The sequence below is a fragment of the Myripristis murdjan genome, chromosome 5 (assembly GCF_902150065.1).
Source record: "Myripristis murdjan chromosome 5, fMyrMur1.1, whole genome shotgun sequence".
NCBI classification, from domain to species: domain Eukaryota; kingdom Metazoa; phylum Chordata; class Actinopteri; order Holocentriformes; family Holocentridae; genus Myripristis; species Myripristis murdjan.
This window is the reverse complement of record NC_043984.1, coordinates 36,174,558-36,192,985: the sequence shown is the minus strand read 5'-3', so window position 1 is coordinate 36,192,985 and position 18,428 is coordinate 36,174,558. Positions and strand designations below refer to the sequence as shown.

Genomic DNA, 18,428 nt, shown 5'->3' with positions numbered 1-18,428 from the left:
CACACACACACACACAGGAAAACAAAGCCCCAGTCTGCCTGAACACACAGGGACTTGGTGATGAGTCAGTGATGCAAGCGATCACACATTCTGCTGTGGACCTGACACACACACACACACACACACACACACACACACACACACACACACTTAATGCATCCTGCTCATCCCTAATGCTGGACTCTGGTCATTCCTGTCTGTATCACCTCAGCCACACTTCCTCTCTCAGTCTTCACTTTCTTTATTTTTTTCTCTTTTCTTTCATTTTCTTCAATATATATATATAAATATATTTTTTCAGTTCTGCAGTGCAGCACCTCAGATGGATGTGTGTGTGTGTGTGTGTGTGTGTGTGTGTGTGACACGGTCCTGGGTGAACTGTGGGTCATGGCACATTGACAGCTTCATGATCCCAGTATTGAAATAAAGCACTGCTTGTCTCAGTCAGGCTGCCTGGACACACACTGTAGCAGCTAGAAAAACATTAATAAATAAAAAAAAAAAAAAAAAAAAAAAAACAGCCTGGCTTTACTTTAGTTTTTTTTTTTTTTTCCTGAGATGAGAATTGGGTGATTGTGCCACCAAATGGACGCTCCTAAAAGCACAGCAGCCTCTCAGGGACTGAGGCTCTGTGGAGAAATGAGCCACAGGAAATGTGGTGAAAGTCACAACAGCAAAAACAAAAGGACTAATGAAGTGAGTAAGATATGAAAAGCAGAAAACAAACAAACAAACAAATAAACAAACAAATACATAAGTCAAGAAAAACTCCAAACAATAGATAAAAGGTAAATTAAAGTTTAAGGGTGCAAGATGAAAGAATAAATCAGTGAAAGAGAGGAGATGCACAAGAGGAGGAAAACCAGAGCACCAGTACCAGGGAATTAAAACGAAAAAAATCGAGAAAATAAAACAGATCAAAATGGAAAACAGACAGAAATACATAAATAAATAAGTAAAATGAAAAGCAGGGTCTTGAGTTTTAAAGAGTCTCAGACCACAGTGATGACATTTGACCAAGAGGATCTACACCCTGACTCTTTATGTCCTCTCTGCTCTCCATATTTATCCTTATCGAGCTCTGTGTGTGTGTGTGTGTGTGTGTGTGTGTGTGTGTGCTGGTCATCCCTCGCTCTTCCTGTCAGTAGTAGACGATGTGAGGAACCTCTGAGCTGCGTGGGACGAGAGGCTGTAGATTTTTCCAACAGAAACACACTGTTACTCTGCAGAAACACATCATTATCCACACAGCAACAACACAGGGTGTGTGTGTGTGTGTGTGTGTGTGTGTGTGTGTGTGTGTGAGAGAGAGAGAGAGAGAGAGAGAGAGAGAGAGTCCTTGACGTGAAAAGCACAGTGCCTCAGCTGATCTCACCGAACAGATGTTTGTTAATATGTTTATTGCTTGTACACACACACACACACACACACACACACACACACACACACACACACACACACACACACACACACACACACACACACACACACACCTAGATTCCCACATGTCTGGTGTGAATGTGTGTTTACAGATCCTGTGCTTTACAATAAAAACACACACATGCTGCCCCCTGCAGGACAAACAAGAACCTTCAGTATTAACTGTGAATATCACTCAGCATTCACACTCTCTGCTTTCACAGCGTAAAAGTATGTTATTTATTTATTTGCACAATAAAAGCGAAACATCAGAACAAAATGAAATAGCAATAGATTGTGCAGGTGAGATACAGAAAACCCCTCAGGCCTTATAGGAGAAGCCCACCTCAAAATTTGATTACAAAAAAAAAAAAAAAACTATGTCAAAAACAAATATACATTAGATCAATGCAGTAAATAGTAGTATAGTAGTATATTTTACTGCTGTTTTCACAATAAGAGTTGTAGTTTGGTGATCCATCTACACGGAATGAATTTAATATGACTGTCTGGATACCCAAAATGCTTTGCTGCACATCTCAGAGTGTATTTAGACTCCCAAATACAAATACAAATACTACCGGGCGTCGGGTTCTGTCAGTTGGTCCACTTTCTATTCATATACACTGTTTATATTATAGTATTATATTATATATATTTATTATATATATACTGTTTATATTTATATAGGCTGTTTATATTTATTCATATATACTGTTTATAGTGATACATACTATTTATACTTATACATAGTGTTTATATTCATATATACTGTTTATACTTATATATCTTTTTTTTTTTTTATATATTTACACTTCTTTTTTTTTACCTTGCTTTATTTATTTATTTAGGCTTATACCGGGACCTGAGTCCTAATTTCGTACCACTAACATGTAAATGTGAGCTGGTATGACAATAAAGTTCCTTGAATCTTGAATCTTGAATCAAAGCAAAGCAAGAAAAGCTGCGTGATGGTAAATGTATTGAGGTAGCAAACGTCATGGTTTATGCAGTGATGAGGTGGTGATTTAACTGGGAATTTAAAAAAACGATACTTCCAGAAAAGAAGTAATTCATGTTTTTTCCTCCTTGTTAAAATCATTGATCTTTGTTCTTCAAATGAAACAGCAGGTGGATTGGCTGTTAGTGCACGAATTTTCACTGAGAATCTGCACAAAACCACAGCACCGCAGGAAAAAAAGACCAAAAATGATGCAATTTTCTCAGTGACTCATAATTCTTTTGTGTGTGAGTGTGTGTGTGTGTGTGTGTGTGTGTGTGCAGTCTTATATTTGCCCGACTGTGTCCGTCAACAGTCCACAGTACTGACCACACTGATCAAACAGGGACTCATTTCATTTCTTTACTTTTACTCTCTTTCCTTCTGTCTTACATTTTATTGTCCTGTGACGGATATTTGGCATGCAGCTGTGTGTACAGTCATAAAGCAACAGTGTGAATCAGTTAACAGAGATATTAACACATAAACGCAAACACTTAGGAATATTAAAGAGTTAAAAGAAAACACAGCAACCAAATCAATAGTAAATATTTGTAGTTTGGCCTCTGGACTTGGCCTCTCCGGTCTGTGAGGAGCCAGAACGGAGCAGAGCCGTGATTCACGAGGTGACTCACAGCTACGCTTCACACCGGCGGCGAAACTCTGCAGCGCTTCGTGGTCCTGCACCGTTTGGGCTCGTCTTGCCAAGACTCGGGGGTTCTGCTGTTTCATCAAACACACCTAAACATACACAGGTTCACCTCCACCTGCAAGATCCGCACCATCGCACAACCTTCTCAATCGGCATCTCTTTTTTTGTTTTTCATTTCATTTCCTCACATGCAGATCGCTCCTGGGGCAAGCATCAGTCACAAGTCCTGCCCCGAGTTTCATTCTGAGTCTCAAAAATCTTCAGCAGGGATGGAGATAAACTTCAGGCACTCTTGAGTCAAGCAGGAATATGTAAACATGTAAACAGTGATAGTTTCCTCCACTTGTACCCTGATGAAGACCTAAAGCCCCTTCAAGGGACGGGTGTTGCAGATTATCATCTGCTACAAACACCACGATGTTTGCGTTCGATAGCTGTTTTTAGCCAGCTCTCTAATTAGCACCTGGATTAGTGTTAGGATTAGAATTAGATGAGGGTTAGGCTGGGATCAGATCGATGGTCTACGAGCCAGATCAGGTGTTTATAGTGCTGTGACTTCATGACACAGTTGACCCTGATGAATCAGCACTCGCTGTCTGGAGCCAGGCACTGTGTGATTTCGGGCGGTCCCACGTGGAAATGTGGCGATATCTTTGGTCATGGCTCCAAAATGGTGGAAAGAATTCGTGACAGTGTCATAAATTTAGGAAAACATCTGTCAGTGTGGCTGTTAACCAACCAATAGGAAGGCAGCATAAGGTGACGACACTGATCAACACGACACTGGCGCTGAACCCAGTGATGGAGGTGAAACGAGCAAAACCAAATGTTTGGGATTCCAACAAAGAAGAAAACGACCGCATCCACATTTTCCTCTTTCTCCTCGTCTTTGTTTTTTTGTCCAAACACATTAATATCACTTAGTATTTATAAAATAGTTAATAGTAATACATTAATATCACTATTGCAAGGCTCCATCCTTGCTGAGCTTCATCGTTTACCTCTACAGCGGTGCAGAGTGATCACGTACGCTGATGATGTTTTCTTCTATATTGTTGTGCATCATAGCCAATAAAATTCAGTTGTGTGATCATCGTACAGTCGAAAACTTGAATGTCAGGTTTATTAGATCCACATTACACAGTGTGGCTTGTAATAAACTCAGAAGACTGCTGAAATCGGACAGTCTGCAGGCGCCATAAGAGGTCGTTTTTTGTTTTTTTTTAGTGTATGCACGAGCCATGTTTGAAGAAAGTGTTTTTACATATTTAAATATTCATGGATTTGAATTTGACCCTGACCCTTTGCTGTATCTCATATTCTCTCTCTTCTTTCCTGTCTCTCTCCACTGTGACTGTCTAATTAAAAAAAGCAGATTTGCTGGCCTTCAAGCAATTTGCAGTTTGTTCACAGCCTGATATCACGACATATCTAACAACATATCTAATAATAACCCTGAATCTGAGTCACACACTCTAAAAGTATGTTTTAGATAGTACTACTGACCAGAGTGAAAACACACACACCCACGCTGCAAGCTTCTCCCGAGGTGTGTGGAGCTGTGAACAGCAACACACACACACATACACACACACACACACTCCGGCCTGCTGTAAGTGACATTTAGTGTTTTAATTATTAACAGTGGAGTTCCTCTCTGTTTTTGATCCACTGCCTTCAGAGAAAACACGCCTCTACAAAGGATGACATTTTCATGAGGAAAATACACAATGGAAATGACTCCATGAGCTTGGCACATGTGAACACACACACACACACACACACACACACACACACACACACACACTCACACACACTTAAGCAGTCAAGCACATTCACAAAACAACAAATGTTCTCTCAGAGGTGTGCATATGTATGAGTTTAAGTATCTCTGTGTGTGTGTGTGTGTGTGTGTGTGTGTGTGTGTGTGTGTGTGTAGGTGGGGTACCCAGGGAGACTTCACCACCACCCAGCCGTTACCTGCCGTCAAGGTGAAGCTGTTCACTGAGAGCACAGGAGTGTTGGCCCTGGAGGACAAGGAGCTGGGCCGGGTGAGAAACAACTTCAGGCACCTGTCAATCAAACGGCGTGGGCGGGGCTGTGTTCCTGCCGGTGGCGCTCTTTTTTTCACGCTTCAGAGCAGCAAATGGAGCTAAACGTAAATGTAAAGCAGCACATATCGATGCTGTATCCTGCTCAGGACGGCTCTGCGACATTTAGTCTGAATCATTTCATCTGTTGCTTTTTTTTTTAGTCAAATGTGTTTTTGAACGTAGCGTTTACGTCGACTTATTGCTGTTTTTCTGCCAGTTGCCTCACACCGACGACTGTCATGTCATTTCCACATCTAAACGCTGGATCCAGTTCTGGAAGTTGGGTTTGGGTTTGGGTTTGGAGATTAACCCTTTCTGTAACTTAACAATGTCAGTGGGCAGTTTGGGCGAGTCTGGCAGCTTTCTCCTACCTGAGGGAATAAGCTGCCGATTCATATGCCCAAACATCAATACGTCTCCATAAAACTGTGTATTTATCCTCTCAGATAGGTGTAACATTACTAAACTTGCAACCACAGCTGTTGATGAAATTACAAAAACCATGAGCGACCGTTTGGCCAGAATCTGGCACAGTGTCGACAGCTAGGTACCTTTCTGCCAAGCCTGTTGTCATGATAATTATATTCTGTACGCCGCCACGTTTCACATTTCAAATTCATGGACGACTTGCTTTTGCCATTTGAGCTCTTTTAGGAGATGGAAGCTGATCACTAATTTTTGTTGTTGTTGTTGGGAGAAAACAGTTTGAAGCTGTGAAGTTGGTGAAGCCTGTAATCGTATGAGCGTATTCACCTTCTTAAAACAACCTCACATTCAGTCTGTCGCTGTCGTCCGCCTCTGATATGATGGACAGTTTGACTTCTTACATATTTATTACTGAATTCCTCAATAATAAACTGTGTTTAATGAGGAAGCCTTAACCCAAACTCATTCTAAAGTAACCTCTATAACTTATGACCTCTAATAAAAAACTGTTTTTTAATGAGGAAAAAACACAAAAAAATTACAATTATTTTCTGCATGAGGTGATTTTCACAGTCTGGGATACGTCAGTGAATAGAATAAATGAATGAATATTATTTTTTTCTGCGGCAGAAAAAAGTCACATCAAAAACAATGTAAAAACCATTCATTTTAAGAATGAGCAAATTATATCAATAACTTGAGCCTTCAAGCAAACATATAACTCTTGAAATTGTGTAGCATGTCTTCAAAATTGCAATATCAATCAAGGCAATGCCTAAACACATGTTTTTGTTTACAAATAAAGATAAGGTTTATAAGGATTTTGCACTGTATTCTGATATTTTCTGCACTGGCGAGGCTGTTCTCATTCTGATGTCATTTGGTATCATAAAGTGTTGCATGTCACTCAAGTCTGTGTAACTGTAAAATAACAGTTATATTGAATTTGCAAAGTCTGCATGAATACAGTTTTATTCTGTTTTATCAGTATAATGTGTGTATATAAAAGTGTTGTATTTGTGCATGTTGTGTTGACTCTGAGTTGCTGTTGCTGCAGGTGGTGCTGCACCCGACGCCCAACAGTCCCAAGCAGTCGGAGCTGCACAAGATGGCGGTGTCTAAAGGCTGCCCGGACAGTGACCTCAAAATCAAACTGGCCATCCGCATGGACAAACCGCAGAACATGAAGCATTGTGGGTAAGTGGCTCTCAGCACGGGGAGCGTGACCTGGGCGTCCCGTGGCCTTCCCCATCCTCTTCTCTGCTCCCAAACCTCTTTTCCTCTTTTCCTTGACCTTGATGGAAAACATCATGAGGTCAAGAAAAGATGTGAGGGAGAATCATCAGGATGTAGGAAAGGACGGCGGTGCAGTTTACCGGGTCAGTTCTGAAAATAAATCTTTGATTGCACACAGCCCAACTTTTAATAATCGTTTTCTGCTTGCCTCAAATCAGCCAAATTCAGTGTTTAACCACAAACTGATTAAAAATATACTTCATTAAATCTATATAGAGACCAGGGTTGGGGAGTAACTAGTCGCATGTAATTAAATTACAAAAATAAATGTAAGTATTGCTCAGAGTTGCTGAGAAAAAAAAAATGTAATTAAATCACAGTTACTAATCAAAATGTTGGTGATTACAAAGGGGATTACATCTGAATAATTTTGCTTTTGGTAAAAAGCTGATTTGTCACACTTCACATTCATTCTGTTGCATTAAAAAAGCAGTGGAAACTGTGAAAAGCTTCTTTACCAACCAACATTTTTGTGAGAGAACTGATCAGAAAGTAATAAAGTAAAGACGAAGGCTGACCATCTTATCAAAATATTATCAAAACCACTATATGTGCTTAACCCTCCTATTATGTTTGGGGTCAATTTGACCCCATTCAATGTTTAACGTCTCTAAATAAATGATTAACATCATTTTTTTGCTTCCTATTTAATGAGTGTTCCTAATGTAATGGGCACTACCGGGTAAACATGAAATTCACATGATGATATGTTTTCAATGTCCTGTACACACTTTGTAACGCATTGGTTATAAATAACAAAAATCTGTACTTAGAAATAATATAAAGCCATTAAAACACCAAAAATTAATAATTCTTTCAAATTTTGTGTGTGTGTGTAGGTGTGTGTGTGTGTGTGTATGTGTGTGTGTGTGTGTGTGTGTGTGTATGGTGGCGGGGGGGGGGTTATGTTTTATTTAAAAGGCTATTTAGGTCGTCAACAAAAAAACATAAAGTACCTGACACATAAACTTCGGTAACAATTTTAATTAGTATAATTTTGGGGAGGTTTAAACTGCCGGGGTCAAAATGACCCCAAACACAAAAGATGTTCGGAAATTTGAACATAACAGGAGGGTAACGTGCCAAATCACACAATTTTTGCACAATTTTTGGGTAAAAGTAAAACATGTGACAGAATCACATTATAAATCATTGCATTGTGCCTTGGCCTAGAAAATTTACTGTAGCAGAAATCACGTCATCATCATTTCAATACTTTAGGGGAGTTTTGAGGGTTTTGAGGCTGCTGGGTTGCCTTTTGAGATGCCCCTGTTGCTCTGTACGCTGCCGGTGCCAACCTCTGCCTAACAAGCCGGCAGGGCCCAGATCTGTTGCTCCGTCCCTGCTGGGTTTACTGAGAGCGACAGGCGGGAGCGGCCGAGGGAGGGGCCGGGGGGAAAGACAGGCCAGGGGGGGCCGGGGTGGGGAGCCGAGGAGGGACCCGGAGCCGGCCCGGGAGCCGTGGAGACAGATTGGACCGGGGTCCTCGCCCCCCTCAGATGTTCTTTTCCAACAAAAGCCCTCTCCTTCAGTTGTTCACGTCTTTGTAGCCGATGTGGTTTGGGTGTGGAGATGCTCAAGGGACTGATGTCCAGCGTTTAGTTTCTCCTTCACAAGACAACATAACCCAGCAACCTCAGCAACGCAAAACAGCACCGTCAGATTTCATCCTTTTTCTTAAAATTCATGCATTCATACATTTTACACCCAATGTCCACTTCATCGGCTCCACCTGTATAATCTAATCTAATCTAATCCAGTTGTTGTGCCATAACATTTCCTCTCCTGCTGCCTATAATGCTCAGCTCGTCTTGTTGTCACAGGAACAGAGCTGTTCATTCACTTCTGTGTTTGGCATTGAAACACCTGTCAATATAATGTAGTCCAGTAGCAGACCTCTGCAAACTACAACCTCAATAATAAACACATTAAATTTACATATTCTCCACAATGTCAACACAAACTTTGGATTTGGATTTTGGTGTTCCAGTGCTCAGCTCCATGTACACAGCTTTAACTCAGAGCTATTACAATGGACAAGAAGACATTCAACCTAACACTGCAAAATTCTCATCTTAACAAGTCATTTAGTCTCATAATTGGTGTTAAAATCTTTTTTTTTTTTTTTTTTTTTCAAACAAGTGAAATATTCTGCCAGTGGGATGCGACAATCCCACTTGTTTCCAACTCCAATCAACTTGTTCACAGGATTTTACTGAATTGAGTGTCATTTTCTTGATCCTAGTGGCTGATCTGCCTTATTCTACCTCGTTTCTCCAGATTTATACTTCTTAGAGAAATTCCCGAAACAAGTGAAACTGCACCGGAAACAGGTGGGATTATCTAATCCCAGTGGCAGATTTTTTTTCACTTGTTTGAAGAAACAGAACATTTTAACACTGAGGACTTGTTGAGACTTAGATTTGTGAAATGATAACACCAAATCTCCTCAGAACCATGAAAAAAAAAAAACAATGTACAAAAGGAATAACAGTGCCATCTGGTGGGCAAATGAAAAAAGGTGCCTGGTTTAGGGTGACACGGCAGAGACGAGCAAAATTATAACTTTCAACACAGGAAAACACATTCCTGAACAAGACAGTGTAATCTGTCAGCTGTCTTCTTTTTCTTTTTCTGCACCTCTGCTACTAAATGTACAAAATAAGAGTTTACAGCAGGACATGGAGTTAAAATCTTTAATGAAGACATCAAAAAACATATTATAATGCTCCAGACAACACAAAACAGCTGGGTTATGTAATGGTATGAACATTTAATATTGTGCAAAAGTGAAAACATAAATGATTCAGTTTCCAGGGAGCATGATAAAACAGTGCAGCAGCATTTTCCCCTCAATTTAAACCCTCAGTGATACACAGTGGTAGTTATTTCCACATGAAACATTAATAAAAAATAACAATGAATACAAATTAGTCATTAAGATACACTACACAAATACATATTGGAAATAAGAATAATAAAGTGCATTTGTAATTGTTATATTTTCACACCAAAGACGAAGAGCAATAATCTCAACACTAAGTTTTAAAGAGCAAAAGAAGATAAAATGTATTTGCCCCAGGAGAGAAACAGCCCTGTGGCCGTCACGCTGCAAAAGACTGCAGCGATGCAAGATAAAGAATTAGTAAGTACAGAACGAACATGCACCGTCAAAGAATAAAGACATGGGATGGAATATTTATTTTAAATAGATACATCAGGAAAATAAATAAGTGCATAAATAATACATAGATTCCATCTAAAGTGAACAATCATACTTGCAAAAAAAAAAAAAAAAAAAAAAAAATGAACCTAACAAAAAGCACTCCATGCTGCACAGACCCTGCAGCTACAGCACACACACACACACACACACACACACACTGGGCTGCTGCGTCTTGACTGATTTTTATTTTGTGGTAAAATATCACAAATGAATCTTCGGCTGCAGGCTGATGTGTTGTTTTGTTTTTGGAAATAAGTGCAAAAACTGCTCATATTTCATGTGTTTCATTTCAAGTGTTTTCATGTTGCTCATGACCTATTTTTTTCCCCCCAGATTATCATTATTTTTTTTTTTCTTAAACTCAGTTTATTGTACTGCAGTGCTGTTGGCTCCGGGGCCTCCCAGGGGCCCCTGAGGAGGAGAAACATTTTACAGTCATTATTATTTGATTCACTACAAATCATTCCAGTTAATCTGCTTTCACTCTCAGCAGATTATCAGCTGCAAAAAGTGTCATAAACACACTTTACACAGCCACAACTCATCACTCAGATTTTTTATTTGTTTATTTGTTTGTTTGTTTTAATGTTGTTTTGCTGTCAAGCCCTTCGAGGTACTTTTAACTTATTTAACTGAACTTTTTCAAATTTATTATCACATTGTCTTCTAATTTATTTAATTTAGTAATTTTGTTTTTATCTGTTGCACTTCATGTCCTTTTACCTGCTGTTGCTTTATGCTTTTAGGTTTGTGTCGTAGTGTTTATTTATTTATTTTTTAATCTGCATAATCAGTTGCCCATCTGGAGTCGAATAAAGTTATACTTTACTTGACATTTCTGTCATGAATGGCTTATATAAATTAAATTCAAATTGAATTAACTTGATATAAAAAAAAAAAAAATAAAGTAAAATAAAATAGAATAGAATAAATTAAAATACATAACATAAACACGGTCAGTCTACGGTGTTTGACAGCTCCTCTCCTGGACGTCGACGCTCCACTTCAGTCAGACGAGCCTGCAGTTCAGCTATGTGGCCAGCAGAGGTCAGGAGACGCCTGGCGCTGCAGCTCTCTGACACCCACATCACTCCAGTCACATCAGTCATGACAGAAAAAACACAACAATGAACAAACAAACAAACAAACAAACGGACTCAGTTTCCCTGTGTGTGGTCTGCAGGTACCTGTGGGCGATCGGCAAGAACGTGTGGAAAAGATGGAAGAAGAGGTTTTTTGTGCTGGTCCAGGTAAACCACTGTGTGTGTGTGTGTGTGTGTGTGTGTGGAGACATTAAGGGAACTTGAAATTCACTGCGAGGCCTTGAAAGTCAACCCACCGTTCTGACATTAAAACTCACAAACTTCCTTACATAGTAATGCCTTACAAGGTGTCTATTATAATATATATTATAATATATATAATTATTAGGCGTGTAAAGGTTCAATATACCCACAGTACAGTTTGTTTTGTACATTAGAAAGGAAAAAGAAAAATGCTACCATTCGCAGTGTTCTCTGTATTTTGTCTTATGTGCAAAAATATTATTTTTTAGTTAAAAGATTTAGGATAACTATATGAAATCAATAAATAAATATTCTTTCAAAGGACTATTTATCAGCTCAGTGTGTGGTTGCACTTGTGTTGAATGGTTAGTTTTTGAGTTTTACACCCCTAATTATTATATCATATCAATAATAAAATGATTATAATGCAGCGGTAAAGTTCTCAGTGTCGCCATCAGGCCTGCGAGCAACATGTCGAGTTAGTTTTGTTTACTTTAAAATAACAGGACATGATAAAAACAGTAAGGAGCGCAGGTGATGCGTGCAGGTGAGGGCGTGTCAGGTGATGCACCTCACCAGCGCCCCCTGCAGTTCACCGCCAAGCAGGTTCATTACAGGCATTACAACATTTAATTTCCCAGGTTTCAGATTTATTTATTTTCCCCACATGGAGGTGTTGGAGTACAAACTGAACACAAAACCAAACAGCACCAGGACAGATCTGACTGATGGCTGACAAAGTATATTTTTGGGTCAAAGTGATAAATTATTAAACATGTGTTGGCACGAAATTAATATTCGATCAGTCTTATAACTGAATGCTTTTCTGATTTGGTTTCCAAATTCATTTCTGCTAATTTTTCATTGGATCTTTTGCCATCTTTGAGAGCTGGAAAACCAACAAGATCAACTTTGGATGAGGTTTGAACAACTTATCAAAGAATATAAAAGAAAAATGTGCGGTTAAATCGAACAATTCTTGCAAATTTTGAAATATGAAATATGAGACAAAATAGCTTTATAAATTATGAGTTGTGGTGCAACAGAGACGCCCGGGCCTAAATAATTTACTGTAACAGAAATCACATCATCATGTTTTTATAGCTTTTTCCAGTGAAAATGAAAATTATGACGAAAAAAAACGATCATTCCCACTAAAATCGCGTATGACGATGATGATGATTTATACGTTACTGTCCGCCAAGGCTCAAATTTTCTTTTTTCAGCAGCTCCATTTGTAACGGCGCATATCGTATCACAAATGCAATATCTGTGAAAAATAACAACAGTAACAACACTGATAGAGACAATATAAGTATTTAAAGATATGTTTTAAAGCTCTTACAAGTGGACTAATCCACACTTTAACAGTTTAAAATGCTGTTGTTATTATGTTTTTTATATAGTATAGTACCACACTATAGTATGATTTAGCGTTTAGCATTTTTGCATTTTTTTTTTAAATTTCAGTTTAGTTTGAATTAATTTTTAACAGCATCTCATCAGTACAAGACAATTGAAGCATCTGCTTGCAATAAAGCAACTACAGGGTGATTCTTTTTTGTTTTTTTTTTGTGGAGTCCTAATTTAGCGCCACTTACACGAGGGCATGGTGAGCACCAAAAAAAAAAAAAAAAAACAACCACCCCTTGTCGTGGCCAAACAGGCGGCCCGTGAGCGCGCTCAACATCAGCTCCGGTTGCTGGCTGGTATTTTTTCCTCGGACACATGTTGTGTGTGCAGCGAGAGAGAGAGAGATTCAGCCAAGCTGCCTCGCCTCGCCTGTCACAGAAATGATGGAGAGGCCAAGCAGGCTTTTGTCAGGAGATTGGGGAGGGGAGTGGGGGGGGTAGCGGCCATTTTCTGGTGGCTGGGTGTTGGGAGGCGGGCGGGCGGGCGGGCGGCTGTCTCTGGTGCGTTGCAGAGGAAATGTCTCAGAGCTACAAGTTGACAGGGGATTGACAAAGCCGAGTGAACACTAGCTGGCCTAACACTCGCAGCTAGAAAAGCCTGAGCGCCGCCAACTTGAAGCCTCTCACTCGCTCGCAGCTATACATATAACAAGTGACAAATACCGGTCAATAGACTGCGTGTGTGTGTGTGTGTGTGTGTGTGTGTGTGTGTGTGTGTGTGTGTGTGTGTGCATGTTTGTTTGTCTCCAGGAGGAGGAAAGACACAATCTGATTATTGCTGTGTGAGTGTGCTCATGTGTTTTTGTTGCTTTTTTAGAGAGAGAGAGCACACAGCGGTGCACACAGGGCCAACTGTGCACTGAGCATGTCTGTGTGTGTGTGTGTGTGTGTGTGCATGTGTGCCTGTGTGTGTAATTTCTCTGTGTTTTTGTCTTTTTTCTTTCCTTCGCGCTCTGTTTGTTTTGCTTATGTCAAGTCTCGTGTAAGTATCGACTGTTGGCATTTGGTGGCCGCGTCCGTCTTCATCACCACATGCTCTCACTTACATCTATCTGCCTCTCTGCAAACATGACAGGCTAATCGCTTTCAATCGGCTCCTGTCTTTTGGGTTTTTTTATTATTATTTTTTTTTTCAAATTGGCAAATAGATGTAAGACATCACCTTCACTAACCTCTCATGTTGGATTTGCCAGTGCGTAAACAGGACTAAATCTCATTTTTGCAGGTTTTGCCTGTCCGTAACATGGCATGGATCGCACATTTTACCGTCTCATTTTAAACAGCTTCCCATTATATCGCATGCATCATCCCATATAGCTGTTTCCCATGTTGTGTTATGGGATATTTGTCTGCTTGAGGAACACGCGCACATCGATTTGTGCTTTGAGCTGTACTTTTACACGCGTGAGTTCGATGTATTGATCGGATACAGAACACGAAATTAAAATTAAGAGTTGATAAAGATGGAGAAAACTGAGAAAAGTACAACGGTAAAACGTAAGAGTGAAGCTTGAATCAGTCGGTGTTTGGGGTTTTCACTTAATACCAAAAATTATTAATTGATTTTTAAAATAAACAACTCTTCTGTCGATCGACTAATTGATTAACAGGCCAATCATTTTGCTCTTTGGTGTGCTGTGTCGCTTGAGCGTGTCACGCCTGTCAGCACACCTGGCCGTTTGCAGCGCTGGCATTCCTACCAACAAGAGGCGACGTGTCATCCTTTTATTTCTGTCATGTTCACTGTGACATTTAGTTAGTTCATTTTTTTTTTTACATGCAACATCATCTCCCACCGTGTGTGTGTGTGTGTGTGTGTGTGTGTGTGTGTTTTGTCCTCCCTGTATAATGCGTGTCCGTTCACATCCCTGGTTTCCAAGGTTTTTAATTTGGTCGGATAATTTGACTGAATTGAAAGAGATGCCAACCCTCTGTTTTGTCTGTTTTGTCTGTTTTTTTGTTGTCACGTCCCTTTACTTTTGGTCATGTGAGCCTCATGCATTAATATTCAGGACGTTTTCTTATTAATGTGCGTGCTAGTGTAAGTGAAGGTGTATGATATTCCCAGATTTACTGCCAATAGTGCTCAGACCCGTTTTACAATGCAGCGTTATGAGCTGTTAACGAGGTGAGGCGTTCGTCAAAGACAAACCAGCAGCTCTTATGAATTCATTAAAAGTCATGATGTAGTAAAAAAAAAAAAAAAAAAAAATACATCCACGAACTAAACCGATAGTTTTCCAAAGCTTTTGCCTGAAGCTGAAGCTGTGGATGTTTTACCTGAACACGATACGGCGGACATCAAAAAGAGATGATTTATTCCCACAAGACTTTCCACTTTAACATCATCGAGCGGTGGGTCTGTATTTATCACACAAACAGAGAAAAACAAATCAGTTGCATGTGTTTTCTCATTTGAGCTGTTCTCCTCAGTGGCTCTGAAGAAAATGACCAAATTTGCCACAAAAGAACATGTGAAATAACAAGCGATTTAACTTTTTCCACATGTGATTTTTCATTTTGGTTTGTAATCTGTAATGTAATCTGAAACCACATGTTGTTATTGCACATGTGGAAAAAAACAAAAACAAAATGAAAAATGTTACAAAATGACATGTAGTTTCATCTTCACATGTGGGAGATTCCAGTTCAGCAGCCAATCACATGTGAACGTGACTTGGTGTGACCAGTTTCCTTTCCACATGTGGGAAACTTCAGTCATGTGAAAAACAGATCACATGCAAATCACATGTGAAAATGTCCCGGTTCACATGTGACGTTGTTTTCCTCTCACATGTGAAAACTGTGAATCGCATGTGAAAAAGTTCAGGTTCATGTGTGATGTCGTTTTCTTTTCACGTGTGAAATTTGAATTGTCACAAGTGAAAAGGTGTATTTCACATGTGTTAAACACTGGAATTAGTCATAAATGGAGCGAAACAAAAACATGAGGAGGAACAAACGCACTCGGCTGACGTGACGGGGACGGGAGGGCGGCGGCTGGTGGCACGACAGACTTTAACAATTCATTTAGGAAAACAAAAATGTAAAAAAAAAATGAAAATAATTGTGCTTTTTCAAGAGACGAGAGCATCAGGAAACAGTCAACTTTGATGAAACTGCGTTTTTTTGACAAGTTTTATATGTTTTGCCAGTTCCCTACATCACTCTGGCAGATTCAGAATAATAATAATCCTTCACAGCTGCAGGATTGCATGCTTCCATGTGTCATTATAAATACAAAAAGTGTTTTATTAAAAGAAAAAAATGATCATACAGATGTAAACGGGAACAAAAGCCAATCCTAGATGTTAAGTTCTGAAAGGGTTGTGAAGGTTCCAGGTGACTTCAGCTGCAAAAGGCTGCAAGTGGACTGACCGTCTGTCCTCAGAGCTGCGACCATAATGCAAATTACTGATGATTATTCAGCCCACCAGTGCTGGACAGAGACAGGCCACACAGTGTGAGCTGGTCTTTAACTCGGACGGGGTTTCAGTGACGTGACGGTGAATTTTTGGAAACCTTTACTGACGGTTAAAGCTTTTAGGATCATATTTTTCAGCTCAAATTGCACAATGGGAAGTTAAAATCCTTCAAATCCAAGCCCACTGGTGAGTTAGTCTCCAGTTTTGCGAGGCCAAAGCTTCGCTCTGCTGGGAAAACAAGTTCGGACAAAAAGCTGATATTGATATTTTTGTTTTTATATATTTTGTGCTAATATTTAATAACTGCATTATTACAGAGTCAGTGTCATGTGGTTAGCTTTAGGTGTGAAAACCACTCAGTTAAGGTTAGGGAAAAGGTTTGGTTTAGACAACAGAACTGAAACTGGACAGGAAAAGTCTCACCGGAAACAAAGACGGACCACCTCCCTGGGACTTTCTCTTCTTTATTGAGACCCGAGGAAAAAAAGTGTCTTCCAATTTAACTTTTTTTTTTGTGATTTCTTGTCTATTTAGAGTTAAAACAACAACTCACAATTTAGAATTTCACAAAAATATTTTTATTTTAGATTTTACAGTACGTCCACTGTAGTGGATTTTACTGAAAAAAACAAATAATTTTAAATGTAAATGAAAAACCAATCAAATAACCACAGATAATCAATTACAGACAGTCAATGCCATTAACAAGAAAATATATAATTTTCATAAGTAAAAACCAATAGCTAAACAATATTTGACTTCCTGTTTCTTTATTCAGGACATGTGCGTTTTTCTGCAGCTGCCATTTTGTCTCAATAGAAAGTGGGTGTTTCCCTCATCCCACCTTATCACATGCCCTCTGTAGAGTACACCAGGACTTGATAGGGTAGCTCAAATGAGTAAAAGGATATAGACGATCAATTGATGTCCACTACAGAGGACATAATTGAATAGGCTGGGTCTCAGGAGGATATACTGCGTCACTGCTGCTGACAACTTCCTGTGCAGTGCTGAAGTTCACGTGATGACACTGAAGGCAACACGTCGGCTAATGTAATCCAGCGATGGAGGACGAGCAAAATCTTGGATTGGGTCGGGTTCGGACACAAAAAAAAAAAGAAAAGGCCTGTCGTGTCCAGGTCCGTCTCGGGTCGGGTTCAGACAAAATCATGCGGCTTGATCCAAACTCTAACGAGAACATAGAAAATAAAATCACCCTCGTGTTCCAGGTAGATCGCATTTTGCATACATGCTGTGTGTAAATAACAGGGCTAATTTACCTTTTTACACACAGTGTGAAGATGTGGTTGGAAAATTATGACTGTTACAACCTTGTATCTATTTTGAACTATAATTTTTTTTATGTATTTCAAAGCTGATGAAGCTACAGGTCATAAAAAACCTCACATCTTTATTTTAATAAGTCATTTTCCTCACTCTCTGCATTGCTAATGAGCTGCAGTGAGATCGTCCCCGCCGCTCTCGTTCTCTGCGGCGCTCTGCAGCTGCTCTCGGAGGCGGCGGAGACGAGAGGCGCTCCCGCGTGCGCAGGCTTCTACCTTCCTGCCCAACACCTGGCGCCAACATGTGTCTCGCATCTGCTCGGCGCCGACATGCGATGTAGCTGGGTTACACTCACACCTGACAGGAAGACGTGTCAAAGCGAAGCGGCTTCCTTCTGCAGTATTTCCATCTCTGAAGCACCGAAAAGCAGCACACCTTGGATGCAGGGCTGTGGCGCCGGCAGGGGGGCAGCACCGCCTCGCCGCCTTCTCTCAGACTGAGATGTCGGCTTCTCTGACTGCAGAGGGAAACAGCAGAAATAATACGAGCTGCCCGGCCCGAGCAACACGGCGGCCTGGCTCCATCAAAGAGAAAAAACTAACCCACATGATCCTCTGTGTGAATCAGACAGCCTCACACTGCAAAAACACAAAATCTTACCAAGATTATTTGTCTTAATTCAAGTCAAAAATGTCTTATTTCTAGTCAAAATATCTCATTACACTTAAAATAAGACATGATCACCTCAGAAGTAAATTGTTTTTAGACAATTTTCACTTGTTTCAAGTGAAAATTCACTTGAAACAAGTGAAAATTAGCTTGAAACAAGAAACAAATTTTGCCAATGAAACAAACAAATTTTCACTTGAAACAAGAGACAGTTGTGTGAAAACAAGTTACTTCTGAGGT

The 18,428-nt window shown here is 39.9% G+C and overlaps 1 protein-coding gene across 12 annotated transcripts in view; it reads left to right on the top strand.

Annotated features, from left to right (window-relative positions):
* Nucleotides 1-18,428, top strand: part of cadpsa (Ca2+-dependent activator protein for secretion a) — a 206,870-nt gene that overhangs the window by 89,758 nt on the left and 98,684 nt on the right. For all 12 annotated transcript variants that reach the window (XM_030052526.1, XM_030052528.1, XM_030052529.1 and 9 more), the window contains exons 7-9: nucleotides 5,011-5,122; nucleotides 6,648-6,787; nucleotides 11,296-11,362. In XM_030052526.1, the coding sequence (XP_029908386.1) occupies nucleotides 5,011-5,122; nucleotides 6,648-6,787; nucleotides 11,296-11,362 (319 nt within the window). The remainder of the gene's footprint in view (nucleotides 1-5,010; nucleotides 5,123-6,647; nucleotides 6,788-11,295; nucleotides 11,363-18,428) is intronic.